The 14,501-nt window shown below is 36.7% G+C and overlaps 1 protein-coding gene across 3 annotated transcripts in view; it reads left to right on the forward strand.

Moving 5' to 3' along the window:
* Positions 1–14,501, forward strand: part of SNRK (SNF related kinase) — a 64,963-nt gene that overhangs the window by 35,557 nt on the left and 14,905 nt on the right. For all 3 annotated transcript variants that reach the window (XM_004419579.3, XM_014791088.2, XM_014791070.2), the window contains one exon: positions 13,722–13,863. In XM_004419579.3, the coding sequence (XP_004419636.1) occupies positions 13,722–13,863 (142 nt within the window). The remainder of the gene's footprint in view (positions 1–13,721; positions 13,864–14,501) is intronic.

The raw sequence follows: 14,501 nt of genomic DNA on the forward strand, positions 1-14,501 counted from the left end.
TATACAAAGCTCATGTATTTTATTGATAGTTATCATTCGGGGTCTCAGTCAGATCCTTATTTAATTTTACATTAAATTCTAGCAAGTTAAATAAAATTGTATTTCCAACCTTCAGCTATAGGTAGATAACATAGAGACTTTATAGAGGCCAGCACACAGATAGCAGCAAGAGATGAGAAAGAAGCATGAAATCATAATTAAAAACTCTTGAAAACTTGATATTCCTGAACAACCAGTGGATCAAAGAAGAAATTAAAGGAGAAATAAAAAAGTTTCTTGAGACAAAAATGGAAGCACAACATACCAGAATTTATGGCAGTGCAGCAAAAGCAGTTCTAAAAGGGAAGTTCATAGCAATGAATGCCTACATTTAGAAGCAAGAAAGATCTCAAATAAACAACCTAACTCTACACCTTAAGGAACTAGAAAAAGAAAAAGAAACTGAGCCCAAACGTAGCAGAAGGGAGGAACTAATAAAGATTAGAGCAGAAATAAATGGAATAGAGAACAGGAAAACAATAGAAAAGATTAAACAAACTAAGAGTTGGTTCCTTGAAAAGATAAACAAAATTGGCAAACCCTTACCTAGGTTAACCAAAGAAAAAAGAGAAGGGACCCAAATCACTAAAATTATAAATGAAAAAGGAGACATTACAGGTGATATCACAGAAATACAAAGGATCATAAGAGGCTATTATGAACAACTATATGCCAACAAACTTAACAATTTAGAAGAAATTGAAAAGTTCTTAGAAACATACGACCTACCAAGATTGAATCAGGAAGAAATAGAAAATCTGAATAGACCAATTACTAGTAAGGAGATTGAATCATTAAGCAAAAATTTCCCAATGAAGCAAAGCCCAGGACCAGATCGCTTCACTGGTGAATTTTACCAAACATTTAAAGAAGAATTAATACCAGTCCTTCTCACACTCTTCCAAAAAATCAAAGAGGAGGGAATGCTCCCAAACTCATTTTACGAGGCCAATGTTATCCTGATACCAAAGCCAGAAAAGGACACTACTAGAAAAGAAAACCACAGGCCTATAGCCCTGATGAATATAAATGGAAGAATTCTCAATAAAATACTAGCAAACCTAATTTAGCAGCACATTAAGATCATTCACCATGATCAAGTGGAATTGATCCCTGGGGTACAAGGATGGTTCAACATATGCAAATAAATCAATGTGATACATCACATTAATAGAATGAAAGAAAGGAATCATATGATAATCTCAGTAAATACAAAAAATCTTTTGACAAAATTCAACATTTGTTCCTGATAAAAACACTTAACAAATTAGACATAAAAGGAACATATCTCAACATAATAAAGGCTATATATGACAGGCCCACAGCTAACATCATACTGTGAAAGGTTGAAAGCTTTTCCTCTAAGATCAGAAATAAGACAATGGTGCCCACTCTCACCACTTCTATTCAACATAGTACTAGTCCTAGCAAGAGCAATCAAGCAAGAAAACAAAAGATATCAGAATTGGAAAGCAAGGAGTAAAATTGTCTGTATTTGCAGATGACATGATTTTATATATAAAAAAATCTTAGAGACTCAACCAAAAAATTATTAGAACTAATGAGCGAATTCACTAAAGCTGCAGAGTACAAAATTAGCATACAAAAATTAGTCGTGTTTCTGTATGCTAACAATTTTCTGAAAAAGAAATAAATCAATCTCATTTACAATAGTATCAAAAACAATAAAAGACTTAGGAATAAAGTTAACCAAGGAGGTGAAAGATCTCTACTATGAAAGCTACAAGACATTGATGAAAGAAATTGAAGAAGATAGAAATAATGGAAAGGTATCCCATGTCCCAGGTTCATGGATTGGAAGAATTAATATTATTAAAATATCAATACTACTAAAAGCCATCTATGGATTCAGTGCAATCCCTACCAAGATTCCAATGGTATTTTTAATGGAAATAGAAAAAACACTCCTAAAGTTTATATGGAACCACAAAAGACCCCAAACAGCCAAAGAAATCCTGAGAAAGGAGAACAAAATGGGAGGTGTCACACTTCCTGATTTCATTATTATAAAGCTATAGTAGTTAAAACAGTGTGGTGCTGGCATAAAAACAGTTGGATAGCCAATGGAACAGAATTGAGAGCCCAGAAATAAACCGAAGCATATACAGTCAACTAATATTTGGCAAGAGAGATAAGAGTACTCAATGGAGAAAAGACAGTCTCTTCAATAAATGGTGCTGGGAAAATTGGATATTCACATGTAAAAGAATGAAACTTGACCCCTGTCTTACACCACTCACAAAAATTAACTTCAAATGGACTAAAGACTTAAATGTAAGACCTGAAACCATAAAACTCCTGATCTGAGTCTTGGTAATGATATTTTGGAAATCACACCATGGAAAGCACAAGCAACAAAATAAAAAATAAACAGGTGGGACTACATCAAACTAAAAAGCTTCTGCACAGCAAAAGAAACCATTAACAAAGTGAAAAGACAGCCTATGGAATGGGAAAAAATATTTGCAAACCATATATCTGTTAAGTGGTTAATATTCAAAATATATGAAGAACTCGTATATTAGAACTCATATAATAGAACAAGTCAATAGCAAAAAAAGCAAATAATCCAATTTAAAAATGGGCAAAGGACCTGAACATTTTTCCAAAGACAAACAAATGGCCAACAGGTATGTGAAAAGATGCTCAACATCACTAGTCATTAGGGAAATGCAAATTAAAGCCACAGGGAGCTATCACCTCACACCTGTTAGAATGGCCATCATCAAAAGACAAGAGATAACAAACGCTGATGAGGATGTGGAGAAAAGGGAACTTTTGTGCACTGTTGGTGAGATTATAAATTTGTACAGCCACTATGGAAAACAGTATGGAGGATCCTCAAGAAATTAAAAATAGAACTACCATATGATCCAGCAATTCCACGTCTGGGAATATATCCAAAGGAAACAAAAACACTAACTTGAAAAGATATCTGCACACCCATGTTCATAGCAGCATTATTTACAATGGCCAAGACATGGAAACAACCCAAGTGCCCATCAATCGGTGAATGGATAAAGAAGTTGTGATTTTTATATATGTATACACATGCACACACACGTAATGAAATATTATTCAGCCACAAAAAATGAGGAAATCCTGCCATTTACGACAACATGAATGTACCTTTAAAGGCATTATGCTAAGTGAAATAAGTCAGACAGAAAGATGAATACTGTATGATCTCACGTATATGTGGAATCCAAAAAAAAACAAACTCATGGAAAAAGAGATCAGATTTGTGGTTACCAGAGGCAGGGGGAGCAGGAATTGGGAGAAGGTACAAAATTCCAGTTATAAGATAAATAAGTATTAGAGATATAACGTACAACATGATGACTATAGTTAATACTGCTGTATCATTTATAGGAAAGTTGTAAAGCAAGTAGATCCTGAGTTCTCATCATAAGGAGAATTTTTTTTCTTTTCTTTTTATTGTATCTATATGAGATGATGGGTGTTAATTAAACCTATTGTGGTAATTATTTCGCAGCGTACCTAAATCAAACCATCACACTGTACACCTTAAACTTAATACAGTGATGTGTGTCAATTATTTCTCAATAAAACTGGAAAAACAAACAAACATGATATGCCCCTCTGTCTGCTGCCTGGAGCCCAGGTGTTTAGCAGTGTTTATGGACACTTCTGGAGGTAGGGTGAGGTACACACTTGCCATGGAAGCAGCTCTAAAAGGGGAATCCTAGATGGAAGATAAGATGGAGCCATTTTTGATGAGCCAGATGCCTGTTACTTTCTCTGTAAATGAATGAACAGAGATGAATTGTGGCAAGGCCCAGGACACAAAGGGCAGCAGTGCCATCTCTCCTGGAAATGCCCTTTGTTGCTGACCTCTAGGGTCTCATTACGATTACATCTCAGCACCTAGCACAGTGCCTGGCAAATGGTGGTGCCACATGTTTATTGAATATACGTATCAGTGTCTGCTTTGTGTCCTTTAGTGTAAGGACCAGTGCTCCCAAGGGCACATCTGTATCTTAGCATGGTTCTTTAGCTGGTGATTTTAAGTGATGTGGAAAAGCAGCCTCTAATAATTTTTAATTCCTCCATTATCAGAAGGCATCAGAGGAAGAATTATTTAATAAATTGTACTAGAATAATTAAATATTTGAGAAAGAAAGAATGATAGATCCCTACCTATATCATATGTCAAAATAAATTTCAGGTGAACTAAGGACTTGTATATGAAGAATTAAGCCCCCTCCAAAAGGTGAGTATTCATAAGATCTAGGCCTTTTAAACAGGAATCATAAGGAAAAGGTGATAGATTTCATTACAGTTAAGTGGGTATGGTATACATGTATTTAAGACAAAATTATAATGGAAACAAACTGCAGAAATAATTTGTAATATAGATGATTACTGTTCTTACTGTAGAAAGAGCTCTTGCAAATCAGTGAGAAAACTCTCCTAAAGACAAATGAAAAGAGAGTTCATTAAAATGCCATATAAATAGCCAATAAACAAGGAAAATTTTAACCTTAAAAGCAGTTAGAGTATTTAGGATTTAGTGCAAAGCTACAGTAATCAAAACTGTATGGTGTTAGCAAAAGGGTGTACATATAGATCAATGGAATAGAATAGAGAGTCCATAAATAAACCAACACGTATATAAAGTCAGTTGATTTTTAGCAGAAGTGCTAAAGCAATTCAGTGGAGAAGGGGTAAGTCTTTTCAACAACGTTGCTGGAACAATTAGATATCCATATGAAAACATGAACCTTGACCCATACGTTACACCACTTATGAAAACTCGTCGTGCTTCATAGACCTAAATGTAAAATGTAAAACTGTAATACTTCTAGAAGAAAACATAGGCGATCTTTGCAGCTTTGGCTTAGGCAAAGCTATTTTAGATACAGCACCAAAAGCACAATCCATAAAAGAAAAATTTGATAATTTTTATCAGATTAACTCCTCTTTGAAAGATACTGTTAAGCCACTGACTGGGAGAAAGTACTTGTAAATCACATATCTGATAACGATCCATAAAGAACTCTCAAAACTCAACATCAATAATAAATTAAAAGGCAACCCAATGTTGTATGTTTATTGTAATTCCTAAAAAGATATATTGATTTTTTTAATGTAGGAAAATAAGATGTATACATTTTTAAACTACATGTCTAGTTTAGGTGTTATGCATGGAGAATTAACCAAAACAAACATTTCAAGAACTAATATTTTGAATTTTGATTCTTGTTATAGCAAATATACTGTTTTAAAGTTTATGTCTCTTTATTCTCAAATGAGAAAGTGAAAAAGTCTCTTGACAAGCTTAAACATTTTAGGGAGACTGGGTAATGCTGTGTTCTGTTAAAGGACATGCCTCATTTGACTTTGTATCCCCCATGCCCAGAAAGCTGTGTTTGTTGCATTAAACATTGTGTGCCTTTTGAAAGAGAACCTGGGAGAGTCAGCACGTGCAGGTGATTTTTATTAACTGATATTTTTTTTTTTTAAAGATTTTATTTATTTTATTTTTTCCCCCCCAAAGCCCCAGTGGGTAGTTGTACGTCGTAGCTGCACATCCTTCTAGTTGCTGTATGTGGGACTCGACCTCAGGATGAACGGAGAAGTGGTGCCTCGATGCGCACCCGGGATCCGAACCCGGGCCACCAGCATCGCAGCGCGAGCACTTAACCACCAAGCCACAGGGCCGGCCCAATTAACTGATATTTTAATGGCTTGTGTATTTTTCTTATGTTAGCACACCTCAACCTTATGCAGAAGGCTCAGTGTTTTTAAAATCAACTTAAGAGAACATCAAAATACTTCACTAGCTATTAAACTAAAGCATCAAGTTAGTGCAGACTTCAAATTTATAAAATGCTAACCATACAGTTCTTTAGTCTGCATCGTTTGTATTGTTTGACTAGACAAATAGAATTGGACATTTTTAGATTTGGTATTAAATCTAAACATTCTACTTTCTAAATCAAGGTTAAACTTGTGAAATTGCTTTGCATTTTTCATAACCTTGTGAGAAATTTGAGATGGGAAATCACTTCTTGAAACTAAATTTAAAGTTACTGTGGGGCCGGCCCCGTGGCTTAGCGGTTAAGTGCGCGCGCTCTGATGCTGGCGGCCCGGGTTCGGATCCCGGGAGTGCCCCGAGGCACCACTTCTCCGTCCAACGCGAGGCCGAGTCCCACGTACAGCAACTAGAAGGATGTGAACCTATGACGTACAACTATCTACTGGGGCTTTGGGGGGAAAAAACTGAATAAATAAAAAATCTTAAAAAAAAAAAAAAAAAAAAAAAAAAATAAAGTTACTGTGTGTCCACGGTAAGGCAGTGCTCCGGTAGATCCCCTCTTTGAAGAGGATCCATGTTGAGATTTGTAGTAGAAGAATGTACGCTTACACATGTTGCCATGCTGATGTTCTTGTTTTCACATTTTAAAAATATTTCTAATATATGAATATTTTAAACTTTGAGGCTAGTAGTGTAATAAAATTGGACAAAAGCTAGAGATTTTTCCTGTAAGCTTGTAAAAGGAAGTATTTAGTTTTCACAAGGTATTTTTTTAAAGATCTAATTTTGGAAAGGTAGGAATTTGTAACTGATTCTTGCTTCCCTGAGTTATTTAGAAATACCTTGAGGGATTGTTCTGGTTAGGTGGAAATTTCGAGACAGCCAGAGCATCCAGACTGACTTTGTCTGGGAATGTAGCTGGGGTGGGTAGCTCGCCTGCCCCTTGAGAACCCTCTAGTTTGTCCTGAAGAGGGAAATAGAACTAGAGGGTGAAATGGCCAGCATCACTGGCCCCTTCCCTGGCTTCATGAGACCAAAATCCTCTCCCTGGACATGTAATATTGGGATAGTGCCAGGAAAACAGTTTTATCTAGAGATTCTGTGGACCTACATCCCTGCCCTTTTTTTCTTTCATCACATTTTATAAGGCTGTTAGGGATTTTTATGAAACATCAGTGAGTTTAATATTTGAGTTTTCTTAATCCTTGAAGGAAGTTATTTGTGCTAAAAATTAAATAATTCCTTCTGTAGCTGTTCATGCTATGGAGAGATTGATCTGTGAATCTATTAAGGGAATCTTGCAGAACCAAGTGTCCCCAGACCACTGGTTGAGAATCACTGTCTCAGTAAGTAGAGAACACATCTAGGCTTTTTTTAAAATTAACTTTTACATTCCTATAAAGAGGTTAAAGTATGTACACATCATAATATTCTGTTAAGCATAACTAAGTTTTAATTGCTTTTTTTTTTTACAAGTAATGAATGTTATTGTAGGATAATTCAAATAATACAGAGGTATATTGATAAAAAGCATAAAATCCCTTTAACTTTTCCCTGTCAGTCCCATACCTGTACCTAGAGGGAACCATATTTTATCAGTCCTTGTAGGCTGTGCAGTGATACGTGGAGCACTGTGTGCCCAGACATCCTCTCAGAAATTACAAGATAAGTGGCGATGTCCACATTTTGTAGAAGAGGGAACTAGGATGCATAGAAGCCAGGTAGCTTGGCCAAGAATACATAGCTAATTAAATGGCCAAGTAGGATTTGAACCCAGGTCTCTGACGCTTTAGCTCAGGCATGCTCTTTTCATTAGGCCATACTGAAAGAAATCACACAGCGATTATTTTTAGCCTGGCTTATCGTTCCCTCTTCATCTGTAAAGTTCACTTCCTGACTGGTACCAAAATCAGGTTTCTAAAGTGATTTATGTAAGAAGGCTGTGTTGGAAGGGTGTCTGCTGCTTGTCTGATACGGGTTTGTATGAACGTGTGCAGTCCCGCAGTGTGTGATTGATAACCTTTTGAGTTCTTAAACTTTTTCCTGTTTTCTTTTGACTTGAAAAAACAAGTTTGCACAAGGTCTTAAACAGCTGACTAGAAGAAACTGCAGCTTGTTTTCACCGATTCCCCTACCCTACTCTAGGCACTGAAGTCTCCTTTCCCTCTGAGCTTTTATTTGAAGGACATGAATAACCACTGACTGCCCCTGTACTCTAACTACCACTTCGGCTGCCTTTTGGGGGAGTCCTACCCAAACAGTATTTGCAGAAGTACTGCTTTCTCTTTAGTGTCAGGTTCACTCCAGTCAGCGAACTTCTGTCACGCAGACAGTACCTGGGGGGAGCCTGCATTCGAGGAACCCTGAGTAATGGAGGAAAACAGGAGAACATCTATAATCACAGCTCATTGTGGTGATGCTGAAATGACCATGTGGTCCAGGTCACCAGCTTGGAGGGAAGTGTGGGGAGACCTCAGGAAAGGTGAGGGTCAGGGGTGGGAGCCTTTGGGGATAATTCTAGGCACATGATGGAATTGGCAGGATCTTCCTGACCTGCAAGTCAGTGGACCCAGAGTGTAGAGTCTGGGATGTCTCCTAAGTTTTGATTGGGTGGGTGGAGGTGCCATTGGCCAGGCTAGAACACAAATGGGGACCAATAAGTTTGGATAAAAGATGATAAGCTTAGTTTGGGCAGCACTGATTTTTGAATTCCCCAAGGGACATTTAGGTGGATTCTGGTCTGGGAAAGAAGTTTATTGAAGTAGGTATGAGATGATAGCATTTATCCTCACTTGTGTTTTTTTAAAGGGAGAAATGATTCCTTGTTAAATGATAAAACTTTGCTTCTAACTAGAGTGTTGATAAAACCGGGAATAATAAAGATATCCTAAAACTGGATTTGTCCAAATTCTTCATTTCTCTTCTGCCTCACTCTTAGACTGTCACTTCAAATGACCTGACAGTTTTCTAGTTCAGAATGGTCTCGAGTCATGTCCCTTAGAACCAGCCACTGGTTCTGTTCGGAGTAAGAAAGAGTCTTTAGTAACCAGAGCTCTAGGTGATTTTGAATGCAGGTGAGTCGTTCTTACTGGGTGGATAGGAATTCAGATCAGTAGACTATATCTTTAGGTTTCCAAATATCATACAAGAAACAAAAGTCCTAGGTTCTATTATAAAACCCTTGGGACCTACACACTTCTGCACCAGTACTTGCTATTCTAAGAAAGCCATTGCCTTTTACATTACTATTGGGTCATATGTCATTTGTTGGTGACCACAGTTGGAACTGAAAAGTGACTGCATAAATCCTGCCGGTTGTAAGTGGTGTCATAAAAGGTACTGGTCCGTACTTCATCTGTAGTAGTTTTAGAACATTCTATTCCTTGCTTCTTTCATGACTCATGGCTACACTGATAAAAGAAAGTCAGAGGAAAAAAGAGAGGTTTCTACCTAAAGTCTTTCTTCTGGTCTTCCCATTTTTATTACTTTCTAATCCTTGTTCTTTCTTTTGCTGTCTAGATAATTCACTTCAGAAATGGTTTTTTAGAAAACCTCTAAATAGTCAGGACATTCTCCACCCCTCCTTTGGCAATTGCTTTTCCTCAAATTAATCATTAGCATGTTCTTTTATTGTTTTGTTTTCATTTTGATCTTTTGTCAGCCTGCCTAAAATGAACTTTGTAATGTAAACTGCACCTCCAACCCTAGAAATAGTATAATTCAATTGTATTATGATAAATTAACCTACTGTACTGAATGTTAGCAGATGAGACTTCAGTGCTCATTTTTGTAATCTTATTTCCAGCTGGCTTGAGAGCCAGTAAGAGGGACCAGTAACTCCCACCCTTTATACAAACAAAGACTTCGTTATCTTTCCACCTCTTCCCACAGTTCCATGAGTTGGAAGATATTTTTAACCAAAGGAATTGTATTTATTGATATTTTCTTTTTCCATTTTTATTAACCAAGGGCCTGTTGCTGGGTCTGAAATCGAAACGTATGCTTCAGATGGTAGTATCAACATTAAGTTTGATTTTTCAGATGGTTTCAGATGTTTGTTAACCTTTGTATCTTTAATATGAATAGACAATTTCATTAATGTTTTTTAAAAATGAAAATAATGTCAAGTCCCCGTTCCATGCTCTTTCTCTCACCTTCTGCTCCCCCTCCCCTCAGTTACAGACTTGGTGGATCCCTTGTGGTCTAGGATCTCATGCTGTGGCTGTGATCTACACCTTGGGAGTTTGTAGTTTTATTAGCAAGTTTTTTTTAATGGGGAAAGATAATTAAAAATATTCACTAAAATGAATTTTTATTAAGACAGGTACCACCTCCCTCCCCATTTGTGGGGGAACGTAATAGGTAATTCTTTTTGATGCCATTCTTAGTCCTCTAATACCAGATGTCTAGTTCTGGGACCCAAGCTCCTGAATCATCACCTTTTTTTACCTGAATTACTAAAAGACCCTCCCTGTTCCTCTCCCCCCATCTCTATTAGTTTTTCTTCTCTGTATTGGCGTTGTGCCTTACCTACTTTTAGTTTCTGTTACCTGTTTCTCGCAGTGAATTGGGAGCCCTGAAGGGCAAGGGTGTCTCTCATTCATCTTTGTGTTCAGTGTGCCTAGAACAGTGCCTGGCGCAGATGAGCAAGAGCCAGGCAGCCTCCTTAGGAATGCTGGGTGCTGGGCTCTGTCCTGAATGCTTAACATGGATTCCATTTTAAGTCTTTTAATGCCCACTGCAGCTTCAAGAGGAAGTACATTACTGTTACTCTTCCCTTTTTAAAGATGGGGAGCATGTTTTGAAATAACTTGGTTAAAGTCATACCACTTTGTGTTTGTTTACTGACTGTTTTTATCTTTTTCCTTTGGCTCTTAGGATGAAAAAGTAAAACAATTCAAAGATAAAGTAGAGTAAGAAGAGAAATAAAAAGTCTGGAAAATAAGTAAATAGAATAAATGGCCCCTTGAATAGTCATGTGGTGTCAGTGGAGGGTCTTTTGCCCTTTCTAAAACTTTGCCCCTTATTTACACTGCTGTTCTCCAGTTTAAATGCTTTAGATTATGTCATTTAGCTTTGCAAACTACTTGGCATAGAATTGCATTTCTAAATTTGTCAAATTTTAATTATTTCTACCATCAGAAATTATTTGAGCCCTAACTGGAAACAGTGGAAATAAGAGTGTGTATATATATATGTGTATATATATGTGTGTGTGTGTATATATATATATTTATGTTGTTTTTCTTTTTTACTCTTCTAATCATGCATCACTTCCTAACAAGCAGAGTGTGTTAGTTTGCTTGGGCAAATGATGCTGAAGAGAACATTTCCAAATAATTGGACTTCCTTGTTGCTGTTCAGGTTAATATTTAACAGAAAAAGAAAATTTTCTTTAACCAAGTAAGAATTTGGGATAATTATTAGTTGATATTTATATTATTTGTTTTATTTTTAAAACACTAGTTTTGTATAATGGCACTGTCAGATATCATCTCCAGTTAAACAGCATAGAGAAAAAGTAAAAAACTAAACTAGTTTATCCACCAAGTATGAGATGGTAGAAGAAATAATGTAACTAAACTTACTTTATAAAAATTGTTTTTTTAGGATTTATATGGAAAGATATGAATTTATTGTATCTCAAATACATATGTATTAATGGTTAGGTTTGGTGATAGTAGCATTAGACATTGTCAATATTTTAACAACAGAATTAAGTTTTTATTTTAACTACCCTGATTTTTACGTTTATGCATTTTTATCGTAAGCCATTTACAATCCTCCCCTTCTCTGGGGAGGAGATAACCAAGTATATATTATAAACAAAAACTTGGTGAATGTCCCTCCTTTTGTAATGAACATCGGTGTAAAGGTGGGTTTACTTTTATAGTTAATTTCTAGAATATAACTGTTTTGTAAAATGAGGGACACGTGCATTAAAGGGAGAATAATTGTAATAGCCACTTGTTCTTGGTGGTAGCTTGAGAGTTGGGGCAAGTGACCAAAAATAGAGGTTCAAATTGTACAGAGGATTTGAGAACATCAACTATATAAATTTCCTTTAAAAATTATGGTAAGATACTACTAGGATTAGGGTTATAAATTCTTCTCACTGGATAGTTAAAGAACATGTGCAGCTGGCTACCATTACTCAGATTGCTTGAGTTTGAATGGGGGTGGTCCTCTGGATTCCAAGATCAAAGTAAAGAAATGTGAGTCAATGAGTGGAGATGAGTCCTGAGCCAGCTTGCTGTCCAGGGGCAGTAGGTCAGATAATTCATGCCTCCAACAAGCAATGCCAGGCACACATCTTGCAGAGCCAAGTGTTTGGACTGAATGATCCTTAGGTCTCTTTCATTCTCATTTATATAAATGTTTTAATTTTAGTAGATTTTTCCATCTGCTTCACTAATTTCCATGGAGCATCCTTGGTAAAATTATTGTACATCTCAGAAAATCACAGTGTGTATAACTTTTGGGTATACTACCTCTTTGTTTAGTTTGGACCAAGAAAAAGATATTAACAAGTTTTAATTCTCTTGGAAGATATTGTGGAACCTACATTGTTGTGGGTGTTTAAGCTTAAATGAAAACAGCAATTGAGTGTTATCCGATGTGGTGACAAAGGCCACGTGGCCTACCCCTTCATTCTCTTCTAAGCCTTTTGTGGTCTAGAAAGCTTCTTGAGTTGATCTCTTGTTATATGAATGCTTATATAATAATCATGTCTATAGTTTTTGGAATGAATGAATGGTTTGTGATGTCCTTCCTAAATGGATTCATCCTTTCATCATCATCTAATGCTAGAGTTGGGAGGTTTCTCAGATGTCAACTGGTCCAGCCTTACAAACATTACAGGAATGCCTTATGCAGAATATTAGACAGATGGTTGCCCAGCCTTGACTGGAATACTTACAGTGATGGGAAACTTACTATCTTTTCCAGTGTTTTAACAGCTTTATTAAATAGCTCTTGCTGTTTTCAAGCCAAAGTCTGCCTCCTGGTTACTTACACCTTCGGTCCTAGTCCTGTCCTCTGAAGTGATGGATAACCAGTCTTTCTCCTCATTGACAACCCAGGAATATTTGTCTCTTCTCTGAGCTTTAACTTTCTTATTTATAAAATGCCCATGAGTTATATGATCTGGTTATCTCACCAGGATTGAGGTAAAGAACAACTGCGATAATTATGTCCTTAGGCAAAATCCTTTTCATGTCTCAGATTTTTATCTTCAGTTTTATCTCTGGTATATAATGTAATGGGAAAAACAGCAGTGTGGGTCCATTGGTTTGGGAACCTTGATACGTACTTTCCAGTTGATGTTCTTACCATTAACAAATGAATTAATTCATTTCTTCATTGAACATTTATTGACCATTCACTATGTGCTTGGCACTTGCTTGGATCTTAAGTGAATATAAAAACAGTGAACAGGGGCTGGCCCGGTGGCGCAAGCGGTTAAGTGCACGCGCTCCACTTCGGCGGCCTGGAGTTCGCAGGTTCGGAACGCCGGGCACGCACCGACGTACCGCTTGTCAGGCCATGCCGTGGCGACGTCCCATATGGAGTAGAGGAAGATGGCCACAGAGGTTAGCTACGGGCCAGCCTTCCTCGGCAAAAAAGAGGAGGATCAGCATCAGATGTTGGCTCAGGGCTCGTCTCCCTCACAAAAAACAAAACAAAACAAAACAGTGAACAAGGCAGATACCTTCCCTGCCTTATTGGGGCTTCAGTTTTCTTCCCTAGATATTTTTACTTTGAGATATAAATGTCTTTCGACTATTCAAAATAATATTATTAGTGTACTTTTACTCCTCTTAGTGTTTTTGGTTTTCTAACTTAGTCCATTATTTAACAGTATGTCTTTGATTTGCAGATATATGGAGTCTGGGAGTGATCCTTTTCATGTTGGTGTGTGGGCAGCCACCCTTTCAAGAGGCCAACGACAGTGAAACATTGACAATGATCATGGATTGCAAATATACAGTACCATCCCATGTGTCTAAAGAGTGTAAAGAGTAAGTAAAATAAAAAAATGTATGTGGATATCTGCATTCATTTTAAGTTTTGAATGTAATATTTCTGCTCTTGTTAAGTTTGCTTTGTGCAGTTAACCTCAGAATTTGATTTGAAATTTAATATTCAAATATAGAATGTATTAGCCTATTTCTTAAATATGCCAGTTTTCAAGAAACCCATTGTATGCCTCTTCAGCCTCCAGGAGTGGTGGTTACTTTCACTTGAAAGGATGACATTACCATGAGAACTACTTTTCTCTTTTTGCATCAGCAAAAAGCAAGACCACCTGGAATTATTTTAAGTTCCAGAGAAGAGTTAGGACGTTTTCTTTCCTGAAATAGACCATCACCATACCATTTTAGGATTTACATAATGTGTCTCATAATTTTATTCACACAGTTGAGTAAGAACTCCCCCAGTTGAATAAGAGCTCTGTTTTGGTTTATGTGACTATGGGAAGCCAGCAACCAAAAGTACACTCAAATTGATTATTTGGAATTTAAAGCACTATATCATACTAGGATATGTGTAGTGAGAAACACTGTAATGGAATAAAAGAACTGTTGGAAGTGCAGTATTTCATTGACATTATGGGTGATATTTTTAAGTAAGCTCAGCTGAGATTATAGCTACTACT

Source organism: Ceratotherium simum, chromosome 5 (assembly GCF_057802395.1).
Source record: "Ceratotherium simum simum isolate JZ-2026a chromosome 5, ASM5780239v1, whole genome shotgun sequence".
NCBI lineage: Eukaryota > Metazoa > Chordata > Mammalia > Perissodactyla > Rhinocerotidae > Ceratotherium > Ceratotherium simum.